At 44.8% G+C, this 25,586-nt stretch overlaps 1 protein-coding gene across 2 annotated transcripts; it reads right to left on the reverse strand.

Annotated features, from left to right (window-relative positions):
* Positions 1-1,537: 1,537 nt before the first annotated feature.
* LOC115581309 (RNA-binding protein Musashi homolog 1) lies at positions 1,538-25,586 on the reverse strand. 2 transcript variants are annotated; one of them, XM_030416287.1, is made up of 15 exons: positions 25,407-25,586; positions 25,152-25,192; positions 24,630-24,711; positions 24,377-24,461; positions 16,811-16,852; positions 14,708-14,800; positions 10,339-10,387; positions 9,780-9,862; positions 8,127-8,244; positions 6,958-7,038; positions 5,391-5,447; positions 4,989-5,051; positions 3,932-4,086; positions 3,091-3,136; positions 1,538-3,011 (listed from the first exon to the last, which is right to left on the reverse strand). In XM_030416287.1, the coding sequence occupies exons 1-14, from the start codon at positions 25,463-25,465 to the stop codon at positions 3,095-3,097; spliced, it is 1,050 nt and encodes a 349-aa protein (XP_030272147.1). In that variant the 5' UTR covers positions 25,466-25,586; the 3' UTR covers positions 1,538-3,011; positions 3,091-3,094. The 2 variants fall into 2 exon arrangements, with proteins under 2 accessions (XP_030272147.1, XP_030272146.1); XM_030416286.1 differs by having other exon boundaries at positions 1,538-3,006; positions 25,407-25,585.

Below are 25,586 nucleotides of genomic sequence, written 5' to 3' on the forward strand. Positions count from 1 at the left end.
TGAGAGAAAGATACAATGTTACTTAACTTAGCGAGTTACAGTGTAACTAAGTACATTTACTCAACTACCGCAAAGTGCATCAACCACACACTGAGAGAAAGATACAAAGTAACTGAGTACATTTACTCAAGTTACGTAGAGTTGATCAAATACTCAGTGAGAGAAAGATACAATGTAACTGAGTACATTTACTCAACTACCGCAAAGTGCATCAAACACAGAGAGAAAGATACAAAGTAACTGAGTACATTTACTCAAGTTACGTAGAGTTGATCAAATACTCAGTGAGAGAAAGATACAATGTAACTGAGTACATTTACTCAACTACCGCAAAGTGCATCAAACAGAGAGAAAGATACAAAGTAACTGAGTAAATTTACTCAAGTAACGTAAAGTTCATCAAATACACACTGAGAGAAAGATACAATGTAACTAAGTACATTTACTCAAGTTACGTAGAGTTTATCAAATACTCACTGAGAGAAAGATACAGTGTAACTTAACTTAGCGAAATATAGTGTAACTGAGTACATTTACTCAAGAAATATAGAGTCAAATACTCACTTAGAGAAGTTACAATGTAACTGAGTACATTTACTCAAGTTACATATAGTTAATCAAATACTCACTGAGAGAAAGTTACAACGTAACATAACTTAGCGAATTATAGTGTGTATAGTGTACATTCACTCATCTACCATATAGTGCATCAAATACACACTGAGGGCAAGATACAAAGTAACTGAGTACATTTACTCAAGTAACGTACAATTTACAGTATCTCTACTTGAGTATTTCCATGTTCTTCTACTTCCTCATTACTTTATTATATTTAATATTTTCACTACTGGTACTGACTAAATGTTTCACATTAAAGTTCAGTTCACTGTAGCTGAGGTGGAGGTTTCCTCAGTTACTTTCCCAGCATGCATCAGTTCCTGCATGTCTGTGTCAGGTGGACGTGTGTCGATAATAAACATGTTGGCCTCAGCAGAGCGTCGACTGATTCTCACCGTCCTCCAGTTTCATGTTCCCACTTCACTCTGACACAAACAGAGCAGAACACTTCCTGTAACTCAACCTGCTGTTCTGTAGGAGCCCGTTTATTATTTATTGTTCTGTTTCACATCAAACTGAAGACTGATGACTTTAATTAACATCCATTCATTACTTTCTCCTCGTTAATATGTGGAAAAACACGATGATAACTTTGTTCTGCTGTATCGATTTGGATCATTTGTTTTCAAACCGTCCAGAATGAATCCAACAGCTTTTCAAAATATGCCGCCTACATTACCCACAATGCACCAGTCTCCTTCTTGCACCGACAGCTAGATTTTTAAGAAATCTTTTCTCACTTAAAGATTAATTCTTTGTCATTTTTGTAAGTTGACCATGATTCCATTTATAAAAGCAACAACAGGAAAATGATTAAATCCTGTTTTATGGTCACAGAACGCAGCCGGACTCCAGAGTTACACTTTAATAACAAACACAGACAAGAACTGCATCAAAAGAGTCAAACAGGACATATTGATGGAATGTTTTAAAATAATTTATTAGGAATTTTAAGAAGTTATTTTTTTTTCCCAACGGAATAAAACATGACAGAAAACAAATCAGAAAATGTTACAGTGTCGACAAAGATTGTTATTTCTCAGTGAAAACAGCATCAGAGTGTGAAACTACCAGCCGTGTATGAAAGTGTAAAAACTGGCAGATCCAGAGAGTTTTGTTCTTAAACTAACAGTCAAAGGAAAAAAAAACAAAAAAACAAATAAAACATGTAATCGTGATCAGCCAGTGCAACGTTCCTAGTAGCTCTGAACATTTAGTTTTGGTCTAAGAGAAGCCGTCACGTTGCTACAGCTGTGACCTCCAGTGGATACGCAGCGGTGAGCGGGGAGGCAGGTAGAAACACCTCCCGCTCTCACCTTCTCTAAAAGGTTCAAACATCCACACGCTGACATCGATGTTAATGTAAAAACAACAACAACAACAAAAAGAATCAGGTTGAAATTTCATAAATTTCACATTTAGCCGCTGAGGTTCCGCCCCGCACACATCAACACAACCTGCAGAGCCCCCAGCTGATCGTCTGCACCAGTCCTTCATTTTCCTTCACAAACAATCATTTCATATTGAAAATCACAGTTATAACAACAATATGACAAAGTAAGAAAACAGCATCTTTTGTTTGTTTTTTTTCCACCCCCCTCGCACCCAAAAACATCCGCGTCAGCAAAGCGTCCCGGCGTCTCTCTCCCTCGGCTGGCGTTAACGTACCGACGTGTTCTCGACCTTCATGTGAAGCTACGATGTGTAACAGTCTTCCAACGCCAGAAGGATCGACGACGCAATCAATCCAACGTTTATCTCCAAAAAAACCTCCCGCCGCCCAACACAAATATCAGCAGATCCCTCCCAGAAACCAGAGTCGTATTTACAATATCTTACAGAATTGTACAGCTCGTGTCAGCCTATTACGCAACTGTGACTAATGACCTTTATTAGTGTGACGCGTTAAAAACCTACCAAGATATACACTTTGTGACACATTGTCAAGAAATCGTATTAATCACAAATGTGTTGTTAACATTCAGTATGAACTAGAGACAAATATACAAGTTTGACTACAAATTACAGCTCATGACCTTCATACAGGCTTCACGTGGAGAGAGAGAGAGCGTTCTCTTCTCCTCTCAGAGCGATCAGGATAAAACACAAAGAAACGACGCAGCCGTCACAAAAAAAACAGCAAACATAACGACAGGAAAAGACTAAAAAATACAGCATCTGTACGATATAGTGAGAATCATTTCACTCCCGTCCTGAACGTCTTCTTCTTCTTCTTCTTCTTCTCAGGAGGGGGAGCTCAGTGAGGCGTCAGTATCGTCAGGGGTGGTGGGTCGGCTGCCCCGGGCCGAGAGGTGGTGCTGGCGGACAGAGACGGACCGGATCAGCTCCAGAGCGGCTTCAACTCCTTCCAGCTCTCAGTCGACAGCGCTGCACTGAGAGAGGACAGCTGGGTTACTCACAGGAGACGTCAGGTTTAAAATCAGGACGAGATCACAGAGAACAGACACTCACACTCTCAGTGGTAACCGTTGGTGAAGGCCGTGGCAATCAAAGGACCCTGTGGAGCAGAAACAAGTTCAGTGACGGCACAAAGTACTGATTATTAAGTAAGTGATGGACCTGCTGATAACAGTGTCTGATGCAGAGCTCATTCTTTAACCCTCAAACACCTGGAACAAGTCTCGAGACGCCTGAATCTCCCGTTTTTACTCAGTTTTTCCATCAGCATCAGGCGTCATACGTCACTTATTTCAGGAGAACCTCAGGAAATGTGTTTTTTTAATTCTAAATAATGTTCTTGGATGTTTTAGACAAGTTACAGCCATTTATTATAATATTATCTGATGTTTTCAGTAAGAAATGTGGCTACGATGCTCCTGAATACCCAAACAAGACGTGATTTTTAGAGGATCAGAGGTTCAAACGTTTTCTAATCGTCTGAGGGTTAAAATATTTAAATTCTTTATCGTTTATCTTCATCATTCTCTTCCTCTTCTTGTCTGATGACATTTCCAACTTTTTATCAGACATGTTGTCGACTACAATATGGAACAGATGTCACAACCTGCAGCTCTGAGTCTTCTGGTTTCTATTTATGAAAGATGAATACAGACTAGCGCCACCTGGTGGTACTCAGAGTTATTTCCAGCTGTTCTACCATCAGCTGTAAACCTGTGTGGTGCGTTCAAGTGCAGGAGGAGAGGCCGCACCATCACTGTCTTCTGTTGTTGCTCTGTGTGTCTGGGCCCTCAGGCTTTAGCAAACTGCTGTTAGCTAAATTATAGTCCTAAACTAAACTAAGGACTATAATTCTTCTGTTAAAGACAGTAGATCAGTGGAGAGGCGGTCTCACCCCCAGACTGTGGCTGAACCCGGTGCTCGGCGCCGGGCTGGCGGCGCTGAGGTAACTGCTGACAGCCGACTCCTGACTGGCTGTTCCGTACAGGTCGGCCATCGGGCCCGGGCTGCTGGTTCCTAAGAATCCAGCTGTGCGAGACGGGGTGGAGCCTGGAGGTGGAATAAAAAACAGCAACGTCAGGGTTTTAATGTTGAACTCAACGATCAATGGCTGAGTTTAATCCTCTATAAGACCGACGTAAACAAACGAGACCATCAGTGAGAAGATCAGCTGCTCCTGTAGAGGAACTTTAAAACATTTCCGACTTTGAGCAACTTTAAATAACCATCAAGGAAGCAAGTTCTGTTTTTCTTCTTTAAAAGTCCTCTGATGCACGTGATAGATGTCTATATCAAAGTGGCTATAATCGATATTTGTTTTCCTGCAGTTCCATCATCGGTCAGCTCAGTGTTTTCTTTCTACGACCTGAAACTTTACTGTTCATGTTCAATCTCACAAAACTCAACAGTGATGTTTCTAACTACAGCGGCGAGCGTGAAGCTGAACAGTGGAGCTGAAAGGAAGGCTAAAAAAAAGTTAATTTTAGAAGCTTTTTGTAGAAAATTTCAAAAAACCAAAAGCTCTGACAAAAAAAGGAAAAGAAGAATCAGGAGTTTGTGGCTGTTCGAGGTCTCTAATATCTAAATTAACCTGCTAAAATGAACGTGATCGACTCCGTCACTAGTGTAGCAGTTTTCCTTTTCTGATTTTTTTATCTTTCTTCAGTGTGAACAAGCTGAAACAAGACGTCTCTCTCCTCGCTGTGACGTGTCTACTTCAGAGTTCAAATGATTTTAGACTTTTGAAAACAAGTTTTAACGTCTTCTGACGTGTGATGAGCTGTTCCATCTGCTGCTTTTCTACTGGTCCCTGTTGTTCCGGCTCGTTTCTCATCATGAATGTGACAAACAGAGCTGCCTGTTCCTCCAGCAGGTTTACGTATGTGTATAAAACCTGCATAAAGATGTTAATCACAGTGTAACGTGATGGTGGTGCGTCTCAGTTTTCGTACCTCGGACTACTGCTGCCGCCGCCGCCGCTGCCGCCATCGGCCCGTACGCTGTGAGAGGAATCGCTGAGGAGACGGAAAAGATAAAAAGATTGAGCTCAAATGTGTCACAACATGAACAAAACAAATAACTAATGGCACAAGTTAAAGTCTCACTCCAGTGACCCTCTCAACACATTTTAGATTACAACAGAAGAAATTAGCAGTGAAACAAAGAGGAGGTCACTGCAGGAAGACTTTCAACCTTCCTCATTTACTGTCAGCAATCCTGCCTTCAGACTGAGACCGAGGAGGACTGACAAACACAAACATGCACACCAGAAGAGAGATGAGTGTTGGTGCTAACGTGCGTGTAGCAGACCGACAACGTGCTGCTTGTAAAGTCCAGAGGAGGGACTGACTGACCTGTGAGCTCAGGGGGGTGGGGTGAAGTCAGAAGGGGAGTCCTCTCTAAGTGGAACTCTAAAACAGAAACATCAGAGTGCTGTGAGACACACACCACCGCCGCCGGCAAGGACAAGAACACACACACACACACACACACGCACGGTGGCGAGGACAGGAAGTGTGTGTGTGTGTGTGTGTGGCACAAATCAAAACACAAACACAGGGTGAGGAATGCAAACAGGAAGTAAAAAAGGATGAGCGTTAAAAATCATCTGAAGAGGAGCGAGAAATACACAAGAAACATCACAGCAGTCACAGAAAACTTCAGTTCAGGAGTGTGTTCTGATGTCATCAACATGTCACACACACACACACACACACACACGCACACACACACACACACACACACGCACACACACACACACACACACACACACACTTGTTCACAGGTTAAGCAGATGTGATTCCACTCCCTGATGTTTACAAGCAGCCATTTACTCCCACAGCGCTCGACTACTGTGTTACTATGGAAACATGTTTGTATTTGTGACAGTGTTGAACACACGACTAACACGAGTGGATCCGACCAGCACCGACACCAGAACCATCATGTTTTAACCACACGCTGACCCGCTGCAGTCGGTCCGGATGTCTCACACTGACTTCTTTTCCTCTAGCGCCACCGTGAGGTCGACGTGTCTGACTTTTCATCTCACGCCACCATCAGCTCAGAATTTGTTTCCTGCAGTTGTACTTTAGTAACTCTGTACGGTGTGATGCTTGTAGTTTATTGACTGAATGTGCAGTAAAACACACTTTTTCTCTACATTTTCCAGGACTTCTGCAGGCACACGTCTGTCTCGCTGGCTTCAGTTTAAAACCCTGATGCTGTTTTCTCTCATTATTTACACGATATAATCCAAAGTTAACTTTGCTGGCGGCTTTGCTTTAATAAAGAGCAACAGTAAATATATAAAAGTAAAATAAATACGACTCTAAATCCATATTGTATTGTGTAAATAATGTTCCAGGACAACACAAGGTTCTCCAGGTCGTTTTGCTTTTGGTTTAATTTTCCAGAACGTGTTGGATTCCTGTATTAACTCTGTCAGGATGCATTCAGGTGTTCAGGACGCTGCAGCTTCCTGTTTCTAATATATAAACAAATAAATATGAATATCAGACACTCCCAGATCCAACATTTTAGGCATTATTTCTGATTTCTTATCAGTAACACGACAACATAACTTTGGTTTGATTAGCAAATGTACCTAAACTATGACGGTGAACCGTGTTAGCTTTAAATCAGGACGGCAGGATGTTTTATAGTTCAACTGAAACAGGAACTTCACAGAGAGATCAATCATTATAAAGTTTTTATATCCGTTCATACTGATAAATAATTATATACGACTTATTTAAGGAACATCTGGAAAACTTTACAGCGAGTCAGTTTAGATTATCCTGAGTGTGAAGTGATGATTCGGTGTCAGTGCTGTGAACACTTTAACGACATGCTGACTGACTGACTGGCTGTGTATTGATCCATCAGGTCATGTGACGTGTGTGTGGGTCATGTGATTACCAGGGAACTGGTAGGTGTATCCAGGAGTGATGCCAGCGTAGCTCCGACTGGTGTAAGTAGCAGTCTGAAAGCCCGGATAACCTGCAGGAGACAGAACCGCCGTTAACATCTGCTTCTCCCACAGAGAGCCGACAGTGAACGCAGCACAGGTGAGCATGTCAGGAGGCGTCGTACACCTGAGCTCTGGACTTCTTCATGAGGACAGGACTGAGCAGACCCGACAGCTGCAGAAGTGACTCACTCAGTTTTATTTATTTTGTCTGATTCTCTGATTTTTCTGAATCTTTTGGCGTCGCTGTGATTTAAAATCAAAGCTGCTGTTCTCAGACTGAACAGCAGGTGGCAGCATCGGTGAAGCGACAGGTTCTGACTGCTGCGAGTCCAAATAAAATGTCACCGAGTCTGTGGAGGATAATGAGCGGATCAGAACCGATAAAGGGCCATTCCACTAATTCTACCCCTCAGCTGTACACAGTTACAGTGAGTCTTCTAATCAGGCCACTTTCTAAATCTACTCCATTACATCTCAGGGGGGAAATACTGTACTTTTTACTTCACTACATTCATCTGACAGCTTTAGTTACTAGTTACTTTACTAGTTAAAGGGTAACTCCACCAAATGTCCACATTAAAGTGTGTTTACAGGTCTTAAGAAAAGAGGAGGATAAAGTCTTTTGTGTCTGCAGAGGAAGCTGCATGTAATCTGATATACGGCCTCCAGTGATGTCACTCAGTGGCTAAGATGCATCGTGGGTAATGTAGTCTCCAGGTTTTGAAAAGGAAGAAGAACAAGTGGAATAAAAAGTTGGTAGCTCTGGTTCTGTTGGATCGAACCGTCCAAAATGAGTCAAATGCTTTTCAAAACCTTAAGGGACCTACATTACCCACAATGCAGCTCAGCCACTGAGTGACATCACTGGAGGCAGTTTAACAGATTACATGCAGCTCGAAAAGTACAATGCTACCTGTGGAGGTGTGGAGGAGCAGAGGTAGAAGTACAAATACCTCACTTAAAATAAGTAAAAGTACTCAGTTACTCTCCAGGGATTACTTCTGTGTTCTATACAGGAGGCTGCAGCTCAGTTAATGGTCAGCTGTCTCCCCACGAGGCACCAGGTGACCTTTAAGGGCCGTCTGGCTGCTTCCTGTCCTGATCAATATTACCTTACCCAGCATACCGATGCCCAGCATGAAGGCGTCCATTCCATAGGGCATCACCCGAGAGCGCCCCCTGGCCGAGCCCGTGGGGGACATCACCTCCTTGGGCTGAGCTTTCTTACACTCCACCTGTTAGCAGACGGAGGAGACGTCAGCGGTTGTGCACATTTAAAGGGACAGTTCACCCATCGAGGAGAGAAATAACAACAAATAACAACCAGTCCAGTCAACATTTCTGGAGCTTCACACCCAAAAAAAAACATAACATGGCTCCATGCAGCTCGTCAGGTGTGTCCAAGTCTCCAGAAGATCCCAAATGTATTCAGTAAAACTCATTTTCACCCTCGATGTGTTGGTTGAGCTTGATGATGCTTTTAATTTAGCAGCTACAGCCGAGTTTAACTTCACTAATCCTGATGTTTTAAATGAAACCATCCACGTGTAGATTGGTTTCTTACAAACTGTCACTATGAGCTAACTGAAGCTCACGTCATATTAATAGAATTCAAAGACTATTAAAGTTAAAGGTAGAATCAGTAGGATTTGTCCCAGCTGTTCCTGAACGCACCACAAAGACAGTTGATTGTTGAGTCTCATTCCCAGGACGTCAAATAGTCACATGTTGGGTTGGTAAAGCGTCCCGAGCAGCAACAAAGAGAGAAAATCAGAAACTCTCTGCAGATACGAGACACTAACACGCCTTTTCTCCACATTCCAGTCTCCCTCTCTGTCTGTTTACGCCTTCTGACGGCTTTTACGTCTTTGTCTCGTCTCGCTGCGTCTGCCGTGCGTGATGTGCTCTGATTGGTCCACATCAGTCTGCTGATGGTGGGAAATAACAAGAATCCAGAATTCACCTCAGATGCATCAAACTAAAGTAACGAGGCTGTTCTGAAGCTGTGAGGAGGAGAAAGTTCACATGTAGAGAGGAGAAGTCAGAAGATGTCAGAGAAATAAATACTCAAGTCGAGCAGTTTAAGTAAATCTTCAATGTAGCTGCTCAGCAAAAAGCACATGAATGAGCTCGACTGAACATCGAGGGTGTAATTTACATCTTTTCGAATCAGTTTGGGATCTCGAAGCGTCCAAAGACTGAGATGAGCTGTACGGAGACCAAGTTTAGTACTGATGTCATTCTTGGATGTAACCACGGTTTGCAGAAACGTTGCTAACATCATATCGTGGTGACTGGGCTGAAGGTTTCAGTGGTTTCTGGAGGTGAACATGACCAGCGTTTATTCTGGAGACTGGGTTTGAACTGGTTCTGATCTGTGTCCGACCCATCCACCAGGAGGTACAGGAGTCGGCCTGTAACGTCCTCCATGTCTGAGGCAATCAGACCTGATGCAGGAAAACCTATTCAAGATCTGAGCTGCTGCTTTCTCTCGCTCCCTCGTCTCAGAGACACTCGAGTAAATACAGATACATGAAACATCTACTGAAGTACAGTAACTAAGTATTTGTACTCTTTTAGACCTAACTTGTGTCTCTGAACATCTGACTTCACTTCTACAGACTCGTATGGAGCCATGTTATGTTTTTATGATCAGTTGCATCAACTCTTGTTTTGCTGCGAGGCTCCAGAAATGTTTTGTGGACGATGAAACTTCATCTGCTTGTCGATCAGCGTGTCAGAGGAGGAGTTCTCCCTTCACACCGCTCACCATTTTGTTGTTGATCTCGTGGAAGTGGATCTCGCAGACTTTCTCCACGACGTCCTCGTTCTCAAACGTCACGAAGCCGAAACCTGTTTGGGGAGGACGAGGCGAGTATATGAGGGGACACATTTCTCACAGCGCGCTGGACTCAGACAGTCGGCTTTTCTCTGCAGCTAATAGTCTCCAGTAATCAGCGCTGTAATAGCCGCTTAACACATTTGCCCCCCTTCCCCCCCGATTCAATACTGCTACTCTGCACTCATCCTTTCTTCCCTCCCTTCCAGGCCAGAAGGCCGGGCAAAGCTGGTAGGCTGTCATAATCGATCAGTCCCAGGGTGGGGAGGAGGTGCTTAAGGCTTTATCCTTATCCAGATTAACGGACTGGCTAATTAGACTAGCCCCGTTCGTCTCCTCCAGCTCAGCCCACAGGAAGGAGGCCCGCGGGGGGGCGGAGGAGGAGGAGGAGGAGGGGATCGATAGATACGGAGGAAGAGTAGTAAACTGGAGGAAGAGCAGCAGAGACGTGGGGAGCGACGGGACGGGGGAGAGGGGTCAGTCGTCTCACCTCTGTGCCTGTTGGTGGTCTTGTCGAACATGAGCATGGCATCGTCGACCTGAGGGGAGACAAACAACACCGATTTTTAGTTCCTGCTCGCGCTCTGTTGCCACGCGGCATATTGCCTGACCTCAGCCCTTCTCAAGTTCTGCAGGGAGGCTCAGCAACAGATGGACAGAAAGGAGGGGGAAGAGGGAGACGAGCGACAGGTTACAAAGAGGAGGCCGGCAGGAGGAGGAGGAGGAGGAGGAGGAGGAGGAGGAGGAGGGGGGCAAGAGAGGAAGAAATACTGTACAACAAGCTGCTGCTGCTGCTGCTGCTGCTGGATGTGACTGAGCTGTGAAGTTGTGCTCACAATCCTTCGCACAGTGAGCCCATAATCTGCCCTCCACAGCTCCACATTCCCATGGCAACTTTACAAAAAAAAAAAAGTCCATATAAAAGAGCTCGAGCCAACATCAAATATGCCCTTATGAATGGTGGGAGAGAGGCCAGTGAGACAGAGAGAGGACGTGGCCAGTCAGAGCAGAAAGGTGGGCCGGAGGGAGGCTCGATGAGAGGGCCGGAGCTGATAGCCAGAGAGGGGAGAGCGACAGGTGGAGATATGGTGAAAGAGAGAGCACAGAGAGTCCTGTTAGAGAGAGAGAGAGAGAGAGAGAGAGAGAGAGAGAGAGGGGAGAAAGATTGGGTCAAAGTGGAAAGGGAGGAGAGAGGAGAGACAAAGAGAGGCAGAACAAAGAGGCCTGGAGGCTTTGTTTGTTGGCACAGTCAGCCAGAAGTCCTCCTCCTCTTCTCCCTTTGACCTCTCCCTCTCCGGCCCGGCCCGGCCCGGCCTCCCTTTATGGAGCAGAGACACAGGTGTCTGCTGCACACACACACACACACACACACACACACACACACACACACACACACACACACACACACACACAGAGTTTCTTATATCAAACTCTTCCTCGCTCGTCTTTTTTCCCAACATGTTTACACTCCGGTCTCCGCATAAACATTTGGTAAATGGATCTCGGGCTATAATAAGTTTACTGGATTTGCTCCACTGAACAGTCCGTCTTGTTCACATACTAGCACACGGTCTGGACGCGTGTGTGCATGTGTGTGTGTGTGTGTTCGTGTGTGTGTGTGTGTGCAGACCCCTGAGGGCAGTTTGCCTACAGAAAGGTCAAAGGTGATCGCGGAGTGTCAGTGTGAAAGAGGACCTGTTACTCTGATGCCTCTCGAGTCAGCGCTTCCTTCCAGTCGGCAACATGTTGGACTCTCCGTCTCTTTATCTGAGCCGACACTTTTATCTGCGGCGGCCCGACCGCACCATCTCCTCAGAGTGTAAAACTAATAAACAATCAGCTGAAGAGACGGGACGATAAAAACACTGTGAGAACAACAACACTCTTCATCAGCACAATCATGAATAATCGTCTCGAGGAAGTCGTCGATGTTCAGTCCTGTGTTTGTTTCCTGATTTATTTTGAAGTGCGTCAGCTTGTTAAAATTGGATTTAAACTACAGAACAACAGTGAGAAGAGCTCCCCGACATTTATTCATCCTTCATGTGTGCACGACCACCTTTTGATTTATGATTATTTATTCAAGACTCTCTGATTGATTGTTTATTCGTCCCCTCTGTGACGGAACACAAACATCCGTACGTTTAAAGTGACTCCAGTGTGTTTTTATGCACTTTTAGTTTTTAATTTAAAGGTGTGAGACTTAAAAATCATTCAAAGATTAAATGCAACAACGTCTCCTTAAGTTATTAGCATGCTAACCAGCTAGCCTCGTCCAAAGCTCCTGCGCCAGCAATGTAAACAGCAACACTTCCTCTCAGTCTGAACCTCTAGCTGCACTGCTAACTGAGCTAATTCGCTAACATATTCTTACATAAACTTTGTTATTAATCCAAGTTTGAGCCCATTATGACATCCAGACTTAAAGGGGAATTCTGCTTTCTGCCAGGTTTTGCTGTGAAAGATTCAAACTTGCTAAAAGTTTCAGATATAAATATAATCCTTTGGGGCAACTGCGACCATCAAAGCTGCGCCCACTGAACGTGTCTGTTCTTACATTATATTTTAAAACAATTCCTACAGAAAGAGACTTTTTGGTTGATCAATAAGATCCTTTTAGTAACCAGATACACAAAGTCTCGTTCAAGGAGAAGTCTCGCTCTGAAATCTCGCGAGAGGTGAGTTGTTTCAGTCGTTGGCTCGTCCAGATCGTCAGAATCAGTTAAATATTCAGCCGTGACTTTGTAAATAAATTCTTTCAGGTAATTATTGGATGTAATCAATTACTGGGATATTTGCAGTCATGTTTTACTGCATTTTCCAGCTTTTATTTTGAAAGGAAAACGTGCTGAAGCTGTCGTGGCAGCCGAGTGACGGGTGAACCGGTCCGATGTGGCGTCACGCACACACACGGAGGAGTCGGCAGTGTTTGGGGTTTAAAACGACAGAAAACGTGGAGCTAATATCAGGCAGGACCATATCGTGATGTAAAGTGTTGGATCTGGTCCAAACCCAGCTGCCGGTTCCTCGAGGTAAACTCCAAACTCAAACTCTGAGTCACGTTTCCACCGTCGTCTCACGAGCTCACAGAGGGAAACTTCTCCGTGAATGACACTTTGAGTTTCTGGTTACAGACAGGAAGATTTCTGTGATGTTGTCAGACACACACAGTAACAACCTCCACCTGTCAGGGACCAGAACCAGAACCTCAGGTGGACGTGACGTCACAGTCACAGTTGCCCCAAAGGATTACACTGCAGGCGGGTCGAGGCCGTCGACTGGACCGACCCCAAAACATTCAACGAGTCCGACTCATTCAGACGCTGAAACACGTCGATGTAGAGTTCAGCTTTTCATAAACAAACAAACAGGATTCTTTACAAACCAAAGAGTAAAACCACATAATCGCTCTGAGGGATCCGATCAGAACATCACACCAGCGCCTGCAGCTGAAACAGACTCAGTGAACGGCAGCTCGCTCTTTAGATTTCAAACACTGGGCATTTTAATGGCGTACCGCCGGACAATATTCCCTCTTATCCTCTTTTTTTTTCCACCTCTCATCTTCCCTGTTATCCCCTGCCCATCCCTCTCTGCGCTCCTTTGTCCTCACCAGGACGGGACACAAAAGGTCCAGTGAGGCAGTATAATCAGGAACTTCCATGGATGGCTGGAGCCCGCATTTCACCGTCCATCCCTCGATATCTCTCTCGGCAAAAATTCATCTCCGCGTTATGATTGAGGAGGGAGCTCGGGGAAACCGGAGGCCCGAAACCGCCGGCGCTGAAAATATAAAGTGGAGCCGGAGTCGTCGCATGTTTGGACTTTGTGAAAGTTGGACAAACGGTCGTCCACCTGCTGTTTCGCTGAGGAACTTTGTGTGTGATGTGTGTTTTCTTGTTTTCGCAGCGTTTCACCGACGATCCAGAAACTTCCAGTATGCAGATAACTTCTCAGCAAACCAACAAAATATTTGTCCAGCTTTGTGGCGAGGCATAAAGGCCCTCGTAAACTCCCCCCGCGCACACACACACACACACACACACACACACACCCCATCTTTGCCCCAGTTCCCTCTCAATCAGGCCCTCCTCCCTCCTCCTCCCTCCTCCTCCCTCCCTCCTTTTGTCAGCCCATCATCTATTCTCCGCCTCGTGTCGCTCGCAGTCTTCAGAATTCAACAAACTTTAGACAACTTTACATTAAACATCATAAAAACACCTGAAGAAGAAGAAGAAGAAGGAGAAGAAGAAGGTTGGTTTTTTTGCAGCGTTTGTCGACTTTTTGTCACTAAACTCCTGAACTCACATGCTTCACACTCCCCGTCCTCCTCCTCCTCCTCCTCCCCCCTCCTCCCTCCTTCCCTCACCCTCTCCTCACCCCCTCACCCACAGAATTACTTGGGGACAATAGGCAAGCCAGGTCGCCACGGTAACGGGCCAGGAGGGGGTTGTGGGTAGGAGCAGCTGTTACATCAGATTAATTCAGATTCTGATAATCCCTCCTCCTTCTTCACAATCACCACACACACATTACAAAACTTTTCTCTCCCTCCCTCCCCCCCTCGCTCTCCCCTCTCCTCCCTCTTCAAGTCCCCCAGAACTTCGCCCGCTGCTCCCGGAGCCTCTCGGCCTCGTTATTTTTCCCTTCCTAGCCTCTCCAACGAGTTTCTCTCCCTCCTCTCCTTCCTCCTCTCGCTGTAACCCCCCTTCGACTTCCAGGCGGGTCGTGAAGTGTTTCTCAGAAAGTTTGAGCAGCTGTGATGTGGTAACAAGTGTTTCTGCACCAAAACCACAAAAGCGATCCTCGTTCTGATTCTGATCCGTTCGGGACGATGTCGAACGATAAACGACACTCACCTTCCCAAACTGGTCGAAGTACTGTTTGACGTCCTCGATGGTCGTGTTCACCGACAGGCCGCCCACAAAGATCTTCTTGGTCCGAGTTACTAACTGGAAGAGGAGGAAAGACGCCGATCAACACATTTTTATGCACCAACAGTGTTTTATCGTCTCTTTTCACCCTCTGAGTTTTTCTCAACGGCCTTTCTAACTTATTTCCAGTCGAACTCTTCCTGCTTTAATCCAATCTTCTGTTTTTTCATCCCTGTATGTTTTTCTAATTGTGCCTCGAAATTCGTTGACTAGTTTTTGTTTAATCCAGCAGACACACACGGGTCGTGTGTGTCTGCTGGATTAAACAAAAACTAGTCAACGAATTTCCACAGAACTCGAACGCAGGATGAGTTTCGGGTCCAGAACCGAGCCTGTTAACATTTGCTGTGGATCCTGATAAATAGACGGGTCCTGCAGGTTATTCTAACTTGACTGCTTCGTTCATTTCTGACGGTATCATTCACGGACCTTGATGAAAAAAATGCAGCGTATTCTGGTGGCTGGCGTCTTTGAGCGAGTACAATCTGATGCAGATAAATGAGACCTTGGCGGAGGTATGCACTCTACTAAGTGTCATTCTGGTTGCATTTACGTATCAGCTTCTTTCATGTGCCGTTTATTTCTTCATCTGCATCGACACAGATTCTAAATTTGTACTTTGGGTTGTTTAAAATGTGTGAAATAAATAAACTGACTCGACTTTTACATTTTTAACTGATCGTATGTGTTAGTAACAGTTTAACATTCAAAATGTTTATTTTTTACTGCAGAAGTGAAAACATGGAGCCGTATAATAACATTTAAAACACGCCTTTAATTTGTTATTCTGTGTCACCTCCTTCCTCGACATTCAAACAGCCGAGGAGAAAAAGAAGAAGAAGAAGAAGAAGAAGAAGATTTCTCTCTTTAAAAGTAATAAAAAATCAACGATGTGGAAATATTCTGGAGCAAACTGCCTGCTGAAATTCACCCTGATGTCGAATCTGGAGACTTAAACCAGCGGTGAAAAAGAAGAATTATGAAATAAAATAATAAAACAGGTAGTTTGTTTTTTATATACGAGTAGAGGAAAAAGTTTACAAGCTGCTCGGCTGCTTCGTGTAATGAAAAATAACAAAAGATTAAGATAACAATGTTTTTTTGTCTCTTTGACAGTTGAACTGAATCTTATACGTCGAGTTTAAAGTAAATTTTTTTTTATTTACGTGTTGTTATTTTCTTTATGGATTTATGGAAAATAAAGAGACGGCAGATTCTTCTGCAGCTGCGTTCAGCGAGCATCGCCTCCAATCGATCGCAGGAGGAATCAGATCGATCGTATCGCTGTCTGATGAATCATTATGACGTCAAATTGTGATGAGAATATGGTTTTTCACCCGATTAATTAAATACAACTTTTAGTAACTGTTCTACGTTAATACACCGGAATAAAACTGTTGTTTTATTTGAGTGAAATGTTGCCAAATGTTCATGACTCAGTGATAAACCGGTGTTCATTTTCCACTGCTGCCTTCTTAACGTCGAGCTTTGCAGATAAACTCGGCTAACTGAGCTAATGAGCTAATGAGCTAACGGCAGCTAATTACAGCCGCTAGCTAGCGTGAAGCAGTTGTCAGTTACTCTGGTGAAACGCTGCCTTCAAATTCTGGTTGTATTTTACAAAATTACATCTTTAAAAACATAAAAGAAATCAACAGAAATGAATAAATAAAATGTCTCCACGCAGCTCGTCAGAGCTGATGTGAACGGAGACGGTTTGTGTTTTGGGTTTTATTAAACTGAAACAAAATGACTGAATGTTCCTTTTTTTTTTTTTTTTAAGTGAACTGTTCCTTTAAGCGCTGCTCTCTGCGTTGCCGTGGATGTGAGGAACAGAGCGTTCCTGAAACACAATCCAGACGTTTAGCGAGCTTCAACAATAGCGAGTGTCTCTGAAGTTGTGAACGTTTTTGTTAACACACGATCACGTAACAGTGCGGTGATGTCAGCCGCTGCTCAGGTTCATCAGATTACCAGGCATTAACCCCGATACAAAACACACACACACACACACACACTTTGACTCACCTTGGGCTGAGCTCTGCGAGGGAACGCAACCTTTGGATCGATCTGCGGGAGAGAAGAAGTGGGACAGGTGAGTGCTGTGCTGTGATTCAGGTGAACACCTTCCCTCTGTGACATCACACACTCTCACTCTTTAACGACTCATCACTGAAGGTGTGACACGTGTCTGTCCACCTGGCACAACTTCCTCACTGATACTACAGCAGAATGACAGAGAGGTTTGATTTACACGGCTGGAAAACAGAACGACATTCACTCAGAAAGACGGCCGACGGGCTCTGACTACGTCCTGGTGTCCTGTTTGTTGTGTGTGTGTGTGTGACAGTGACGAGGAGGTAAATCACATTTTAGAGAATAAAGTGGTCTGTGGAGGTGTTTCAGTGTTTCCATCAGGGCTTCATGAGGCGCTCGAACGTTTCCCCCTTTAAACTGTAAAGATTTATTCATACTGTTTCCTTCAGATGTAAAACAGAGTTCAGACTTCGAGCTCCTCGAGTTCATTTTTGAAATTATTTGTCTTTATTTTTTAGCTTTCGAATAACTTGGCGGCCAAATCGAACCTGAGTTTGGGCTCCACGTTATCAAGTTAAACACATCAGTCTGGTTCAGTCAGAATGAAGAAGGAAAAACATCACAATGAAATGAAAGAAATAAGAAAATATAACACTGAGGTTTCTCTTACAAAGAAGTTGTACACCTCAAGTTTCATGTTTAAGTACATTTATATACTCGTACTGCTTCAGTACTTGTTGGGACTAAACTGACCCACTTTAACGGTGATAAAAGTATAAATCTGAGTACTTTAAACTTATAATGTGCTGGTTATGAACTTGCATCGCACTTTAAGGTTTACGGAAGTGAAACACAAAAGTTTTGAAGTCTTTGAGAGGAAAGTTAACACGACTGATTATAAATAACATGAACTTTAATGAGAAACTGGAGAAATTAAATGTAGAACATCAGTTTCATTTTCAACAAAATACATGAAATCAGAATCGTCCTCATGTGTTTATATGATAGACAATAAAACTGAATATATTGATGATTGATAGCTGGTTGCCGGGCGTAACCACGTTCACTACGGGGGCTCTGAAGGCTCAAATAAGAGAAAACTCCACTTTACGTGTGTGTGTGTGTGTGTGTGTGTGTGTGTGTGTCCTCTGCCTCTCTCGTCACCATCATGTGACATGTGATCTCCTGGAATCTCACACAGGCTCAACAACCACAAACACACCTCCGCTCCTCTCGGCCCGGCCCGACCCGACCCGACCGCCCGGCCGGACCCAGGACGGGACAGAGGACAGGGAGCTGTCAATCAAACCCCACCGACAGCAGTCTTGTTTGTGTGTGTTTGTTTGTTTTTGCCAGCTTCACTTCTTTAACTCGTATTAATCTGAACACAGAATAAAACACAAGTCCGTGTTGTCGGACTGAGCGACACCGAGGTGAAGACTGGAGACAGAACCACGCCATGCAGGCCGGGTCCACACACACACGGGGAGGTTCGTCTGCCAGGGTTCAAACACAAAGACGAATCCTACGTTCACGACTCTGACTCACTTTAATCTTCAGTCCTTGTGTAAATGTGACGGGTCTCAGACGGGTCAGCCCGTTTCCCTGCTGGATTCTGTGTTTAACTCGTCTGAGGACCGTTTGTTTGTTGGTTGGTTGGTTTGTGAGCAGGATTACACAAAAACTACACAACAGATTTCCACTAAACTCGGCCCAGAGTTACTGAAGGCGGCGAGTTATCTGCTCACACATGTTGATGGTCAGGTAGGGACTGATCGACGATGTTGATCGGCATCTGTGGAAGCTAATCGCGTTAGCTAACTGACTGAAAACAGCCGATGAAGTGAGGAGAGGGTTCGCCGAACGTTAGTCAGCTAATATGACGGCTAACGTTAGCATCAGAGGCTTTCTATGGAACGCAGTCGCTGTTGGGAACAAACACCAGCGCTAACGTTAGCGCAGCAGCTAAACGCCGTAAACCAAAAATACACTTAAAAGTTTTGCATTTATTGTTAAACAGGTGCAGAAAATGAGCGTGGACGTGAATCTAACTGGTTCAAAGACAATTTTTATTTAATTTTGATACTTTTAGTTCTTCTACAACATTATTAAAGTTCTGATTCCATTTCATTGTTTTGTTGTGCAGATCTGCTGACACTGACACGGAGCTGTCGTGGCTACACTTCATTAGGCCTTGGTGGAGGTATGCACTCTACTGTCAACATATCAACAGGCGTATTTGTCCGTCCGTCCGTCCCACTGCTGTATTTAAAAGTCTGTTTTATTCGACTCTGTACAGACAGAATAACGTCCACCCGTCCGTGTAAACACTCAAATACCAAATAGATGAAATCCAGACGTAAACACGGACGGCAGACTGTCTGAATATCTTCAGTTTCCCAAAAACGTCGTGTGTACAAAAGCCAAAAACACGTAGGAAAACCTGAGTTGTAAGAACGGTCCGTGTGCGTGTGGACAGGCTGTAAACTGGAGTCTGACACCTCTATATTAGTCTATTCTGGTCTAAGAGAGCTAGAGAACGACTAGACTACACCACACTGTACTGCAGTTACACTAAGAGATGGTGAGACAGTACAGCACTAAGATTAGTCCGTAACCATGAGAGGGTAGAGTTGAACTACAGCAGAGAGCTACAGCCTCTGTGTGACACACATGCGTTAACCAGAGGGAAGGCCGACGGCGTCGATGCCACTCGAGCGTCACCGCGACTCCTTCGTTTCTCTATCGTCACGTTTCTCTGTCTGTTGTTTCTAGAGAGCAGAGTGAGAAGACTAAGAGGCTAAAGACTGGAGGATCAGATGCAAGAGTCTACTGTTTTAGTTTCTATGGTGGCTACACTACTCTCATAGTCACCTCCGGTCACCAACCCTCCTGATGTCCAACACTCCTGTGCACATTCAAAAACAAACAGACACACACACACACACACACACACACACACACAGACAAACAAGAGTCAAACACATGGCGGCCGCAGCACGTCCGGAGGAACTGTGGACATTAAACACACAAAGTACTGACGTTGTTTAAAGACCCACAATGCTTCACTCTGCAGATGTTTGATTCATCCGCAGGAGGACGGAACGTTCTTCATACTCACCTTCAACAGTTCAGTGTTTAGTTTTGGAGAAATGAGTCGTTTCTCTTTGCAGAAGTCGACCTGGTGACTGCAGACGCTCCACAGACGTTGTTGTGAGCAGACGAACGTAGGAACTATTTTCTTTTTGCAGCACAGATATTCATCAATACTCAGCATTTTTCTGATTTTCAATATTTGTGTTTTTGGAGTCAAGCTGCCGATAAAATACATTTATTTAAAAATGCAGTCTCCTCTGTCTTCACTCAGTCTGCAGATAACAACGATATTTTAAAGGTTACACGTCAAAAATATTCGTCTATCAACAGGAGTTCCAGTTAGAAACTCATCATTGAGTTTTGTTGGTTTGTCAGCAGGATTATAAAAAAAAAAAGTTTTCCAACAAACTTGGATGGAGGATCAGTCTCGGTCCAGAACAGACCTCGTTAACTTTTTGGTGTAGATCCACGAACACTTCTCTCTCTCTTCTTCTAATAATCTACATTATTTTCCTCTGGGAATAATTCCTGGATCCTGATGAATAAACGGCAGCATGTTTATGTGGCTGGTATCTGCGAATGAGTAAAATCTGATGTGGATCCAACTAAACATTTGGTTCTGGTGGACTTCAAAGTTTCATATGTTACGTTGGATTAGACTTGATTGACTTAAAGGAGGCTGTTGGGCCTTGGCAGAGGTATGCACTCTATTGAGCACCACTCTAGTTGTTGACTGGTGGTTCTGGTCTCACAGGACACAAACACAACGGGACTTTGGCGCCACAAGAAGCTCGCTCACGTTACAGCTCAGCCGGTCGGACGCCATCAGAAGAAAGACGCCTCCGTCTGCACGTTGATGCAGAAGGAAAATAGTTCTTACATGAAACTGCTCACAACAAGACCTGTGGGTTCTCCTGAGTACCCCGAGAGTGATTTCTGGAAGGGGACACATTTTGTTTTGGCGCTTTGAGACCGCGAGACGACCGACATTTTAAAAACTCTGCAACTCAACGAAACACCTCAGGAGAAATGTACTGCGATGATTGTGACGTCAGTTGCCCCAAATTGTAGTTTTCGGTGACGTGGGCGTCATCTCGTGTCTGTCAGTTAATAATCATTTTTATTATTATCATTTTTCCAAGCAGAGTGTTTCTAAATGTCGTCCGGCCTTTCTGACGGAGATCTTCACCTCAGACAACATCCGTGCAGCCGTCTGCAGGCAGTTTCACCTCCCTGCACTCGCAGCGAGGTGACGGAGAAGAAGCTGGAGGTAATTCTAAGAGAGGTTTATGTAATCAGGCCAATCCCCTTTGACCAAATACATCCCGGCTACGCAACAGTTGGCCGAGCGCGCCGCCCGTCACCGCCTGAGCTGCGAGCGCACTTAACACAACACGGCGATTGGGCAGCGCTCAACATCTCTGAGGAACAACTCAAGCTTGTTGACTCCAATCCTATTAGTCAGGAGGGCCATACTGATCACAGATGGGGTTATCCTGCCCCTCCACCCCCTCCTGCACCTCCTGCACCTCCTCCACCTCCTCCTTAACACTCTGGTCAGCATGGAAATGGTTAACGGGGGCCACAAATATGCAACAGCGCAAAGAGCTGTGTGACCGTTGTAAAAACCCTCCGCTGAACCTCGGAGCTGCGATTGAATGGAAACTTTGTCCCACAAAGGTGCAGTTTACATCGGCCGTCAGCGGCTTTACAGATAGCAGGAAGCCGGGAGGGCACCCAGAGGGGCGACTAACACACCCGCACTCTTAAATCTCAGTAAAAACCTGCCTCGTCAAAACCGGCCCGCATCTGTCCTTCAGCACAATAAGTACCAATAAATTCCTCTGCAGCACTGTATTTGCTCTTTAGCCTCTCGCCTGTGCAAAGCTCTGTTAATTCCAGCGGCGGAGCGGTTCAGTCGGTCACAGCATGGCACATTCTTTCTGTTGCCACTGGAGAACTTTTCTCTCTAACAGGATAACCTGTCTGCATGAGAGCCAGGCGGAGGGGGGCAGGGCGAGCGCTCTGCAAAGGCCCACTCGACTCACCATCCAACCCCCGTGGCTGCTCGCTGAGCCCTCACCGCACCACACACACTCTGTCCCAGGCTGCGAAAACGCCACCGACACACCCGACCGCCCGCCGCCAGAGGCCCCGCCGCGCCCACGAGGAGAAACTCTCATCTGTGGGTCCTCCGTGAATTCACTTAATGAGTTATCAGAAGAGCAGCGTGAGGACAAACAGCCGCATCGTGACCTCCTCTATCTGTTCACGCTGTCTGGATTTCTCTTCCCCAAGAAATGATTGTTAATGAAATGCTTTGTTATCTTCCTTTTTGTCTTTTGTGACAGAGCCATTTTTCAGCTGTAACGGAGGAGGGGGGGGGGGTCACTATGGCAACAAACCCCATGGCGAGTTACTGGCGTCCAAGCATGATGGCGCTACTTGTCACAGCTCGGGCGCCTGCGAGTGAAACTACATTCAGTTTCACAATCAAACAGCTTCCAACGCTGCTAATTTTAGATTCAGAGCAGAAAATGATCTGATTCTCCGGAAACTTTCTTTTTTCTGTCTCTGTTTTCTCCCTCAGAACGTCCACGTAAAGGAGCAGCTCACCCAAAAACTCATCAGCTCCTCCGTCCACGCCGGCGGCTGATCAGGTGGAGCGTCGTCGCCCACAGAACAGTTCTGGAGCTTCACAGTCAAACAGAGTTGCAGCGTTCTCAAAAAAACTAAAACCCAAAACAACATAAAATGTCTCCCGACGCTCAGAGATCCCAAACAATCTGAAAAACATCATTTTCACCTCTTTAAGCCGTCGTCTTCACTGTAGCTGCTGAGCTGAACGTGTTAGCGTGCTGACCTGCACGTCAGCGCTGTGAAGAACATCTTTCATTTATTTCTTTTGTCTTTTTTACACTTCAGTTATTTAGGAGAAAACACTGCAACTACTAACGACATCATCACGATAACTGTCGAAACATCAAATCTATCTGAAACTTCATTAATTTTGTGTTTTGTCTCTTTCTTCAACAAATAAACGGCCCACAAAATCAAAGTGTAGGGAGGCGGAGAGTCGAACACACGAGACACACGAGGCCGAACATCGTCGCTGCAGAGAAGATTTCAGCTCCAAAAAGGTTGAAAAATGTTTTTAAAATAAAATAAAATGGCTCCATTAATGAGAAAACACGTTATTGACACCTTTTAAGGTCAAATCTTTACTGTAGCTGCTAAGCTAAATTAGCTCACACGAGCTGTTTGGCGCCATTTTATGTTTCTTTGGTTGTTTCTCTGTTTTAAATCAAGTCTCAGCTGCTTCAGTTGTTCAGCAGAACGCTGCAACTCTGTTTTTACTGTGAAGCTCCAGAACTGTTCTGTGGACGACGACACTTCACCTGACTTTATATCATCAGGAGGAGGAGAGGATGCCTCCATTAATCTGCTTAAATATCCTAAAAAATATATGTTTCTTACATTTGCAAAACCTGCCTTAGAAAAGTCATGTTTTTAAGTTGTCTTCAGTGTCACAGTGATCCAGTGATAGTTGTCTGTACATCCACAGGTTCACTGCTAACAGGAAGTGCTAACAGATAATTCTGCAAAGATTAAATGTAGTTTTAGAGAATTTTATTATGTTTTCTGGTTGTTTCTCTGTGTCAAGTCTCAGCTGCTTCAGTGGTTCAGCAGAATGCTGCGACTCTGTTTCACTGTGAAGCTGCAGAACTGTTCTGTGGACGACGACACTTTCCATCAGCATTTTCAGTTTTCATTTTCGAGCCAAACTTCTCCGTTAACTCTTGAAGATTTGAAAGAAGCGCGTCACTAATAAGAGCACAAAAGGAAGTAGCTGCTCCTCATTTAAATACAGTGAGCGGCCTGCAGGAGAGAGGCCGGGGCCGCCGTCCCTATGGCGACCACATTGTTCCCAAACGAGCGCACATTCATCAATGACACCACACGACAGGGAACTGATATACTTTGAGAAAGAATTCAGACAGCTGACAGTTTAATTCTCCCTGAAATCAACAGGAAGTTGTCGCCTTGTTGCTTCTTTCACACCTGAGAAACTTTCTGGGTTCAGTTTCCCCTCAGGGAGGAAAAAGAGACGCCGGACAAGTTCTGCTTCTCTTTTTTCCCAGAGAGCTAAATCAAAGATCGGCAGTGAGAGCGACTCGGCTTCCCCTCCTTGTTTCTATGGAAATTGACACTGGGCGACATTGTGTTGGCTGAAGAGGGAACACATTCTCCGTGTGCCTCCATGTGTCCACGGCCGACTCAAACATGTCACAGTGAACGCATCTGAGGTGTGGCGCCCGGCACGGTGCGAGGAAAAACATCAGCATAGTGGAAACCTCAGTAAACACGCTAAAATGTAGCAGCGGATTATTGGAAAATCCACTAATCAAACACTGAGCGATGGGATTAGCTGGTGGTGGGAAGTAAATACAGAGAACTCACTGTTTTGGAGTCCAACTCGTGCCGGGTTTGGGCCAAAACTTTATCCACGCCTGCCTGATCAACAAAGGTGACGAATCCAAACCCTCTGCAGACATCAGGGAGGGCGAGGAGGAGGATGGAGGGAGGAGGGGGAGTATTAATGACACAGAAACTGATGTTGACATGTAATGATACGTTATGAGCAGGGAGGAATCACACAGGTCAGATAAACTTTCAACTGCGGCCCGAGAAGCCGGGCTCGCAGTTCCCTCACCTCGAGCGCTTAGTAACCGGATCTCGCATCACCATACACTCCTTCACCTCGCCGTACTTGCAGAAGTACTCCTTCAAACCCTCTGAGGGACAAAACAAGATGGAGAGGAGACACAAGAGCTGAAGGATCAACAGGGAGAAACTGGGAAATTAAGCAAACTGTTTCACTCCAAGCTGAGATTCTCCTCAAGAGAGTTCAGACTATTTTCCAACATTAAAATGTTAACTAGACGCAAACAAAAACATAAAATCACACAATTCAAACTGAATTTCACACTTTTCTTTTTTTAATGAGCTTTTTTAAGAATCACTGATTCCGTTTATGCAGTTCTGAATGGGGGCATTCATCCTGGAGCAGGATTCTTATTTATAACTTTAAGGACAAGTACAAAAAAATTATAATCACTATTTCAATGTAGGCAAACAGAAATATTCAGAGATAGAGCTTTAATAAAAAGTTTATATTAGTTTTATCTGAGCTGTTTTAGGATCTGTGAACACATGGAGGCATAAAAAGATTTACCTTGTGTGGTCTGCCAGCTGAGTCCACCTATGAACATTTTACTGTGGAGAAAAATAAAGAAAATATGATAAAACATGAGGATTCATCCAGCTGAATATTTAAGGAGTTTTTCCACAATAAAATAAAATAGTTCTCGAGGTTTTTCCTGAAGATCAAACAAACTTCAAAGAGTGCATCCTCTCTGATTCACAGTCCGCACCAGACTCCACTTAGAAAACAGTGAATTCTGAGTTTGAACAGAAAGTTAGTAGTTACCAGGGGTCGTGCGGGGAGTCCGCGGCGGACAGGGCGCTCTGGCTCCCTTCTGTCTCCATTCCGTGTCCTCGCTGCGTGTGTGTGCGTGAGAAGTGAGGGCCGTGTGTGTCCGAGCCGTGCGGTGCGGTGCGGTGCGGGAGAGCGGGCGCAGAGTGAGAGGAGCGAGGCGGGTCTGGCCCG

Source organism: Sparus aurata, chromosome 5 (genome assembly GCF_900880675.1).
Source record: "Sparus aurata chromosome 5, fSpaAur1.1, whole genome shotgun sequence".
NCBI classification, from domain to species: domain Eukaryota; kingdom Metazoa; phylum Chordata; class Actinopteri; order Spariformes; family Sparidae; genus Sparus; species Sparus aurata.

Coding starts and splice junctions, on each gene's coding strand:
- LOC115581309 (XM_030416287.1), bottom strand. CDS start 25,465: ATGGAGACAGAAGGGAGCCAGAGCGCCCTGTCCGCCGCGGACTCCCCG. Junction 9,863..10,338: donor GACCACCAACAGGCACAGAG/GTGAGACGACTG, acceptor CTCCCCAAACAG/GTTTCGGCTTCGTGACGTTT. Junction 3,137..3,931: donor GGTTCAGCCACAGTCTGGGG/GTGAGACCGCCT, acceptor TCTGCTCCACAG/GGTCCTTTGATTGCCACGGC.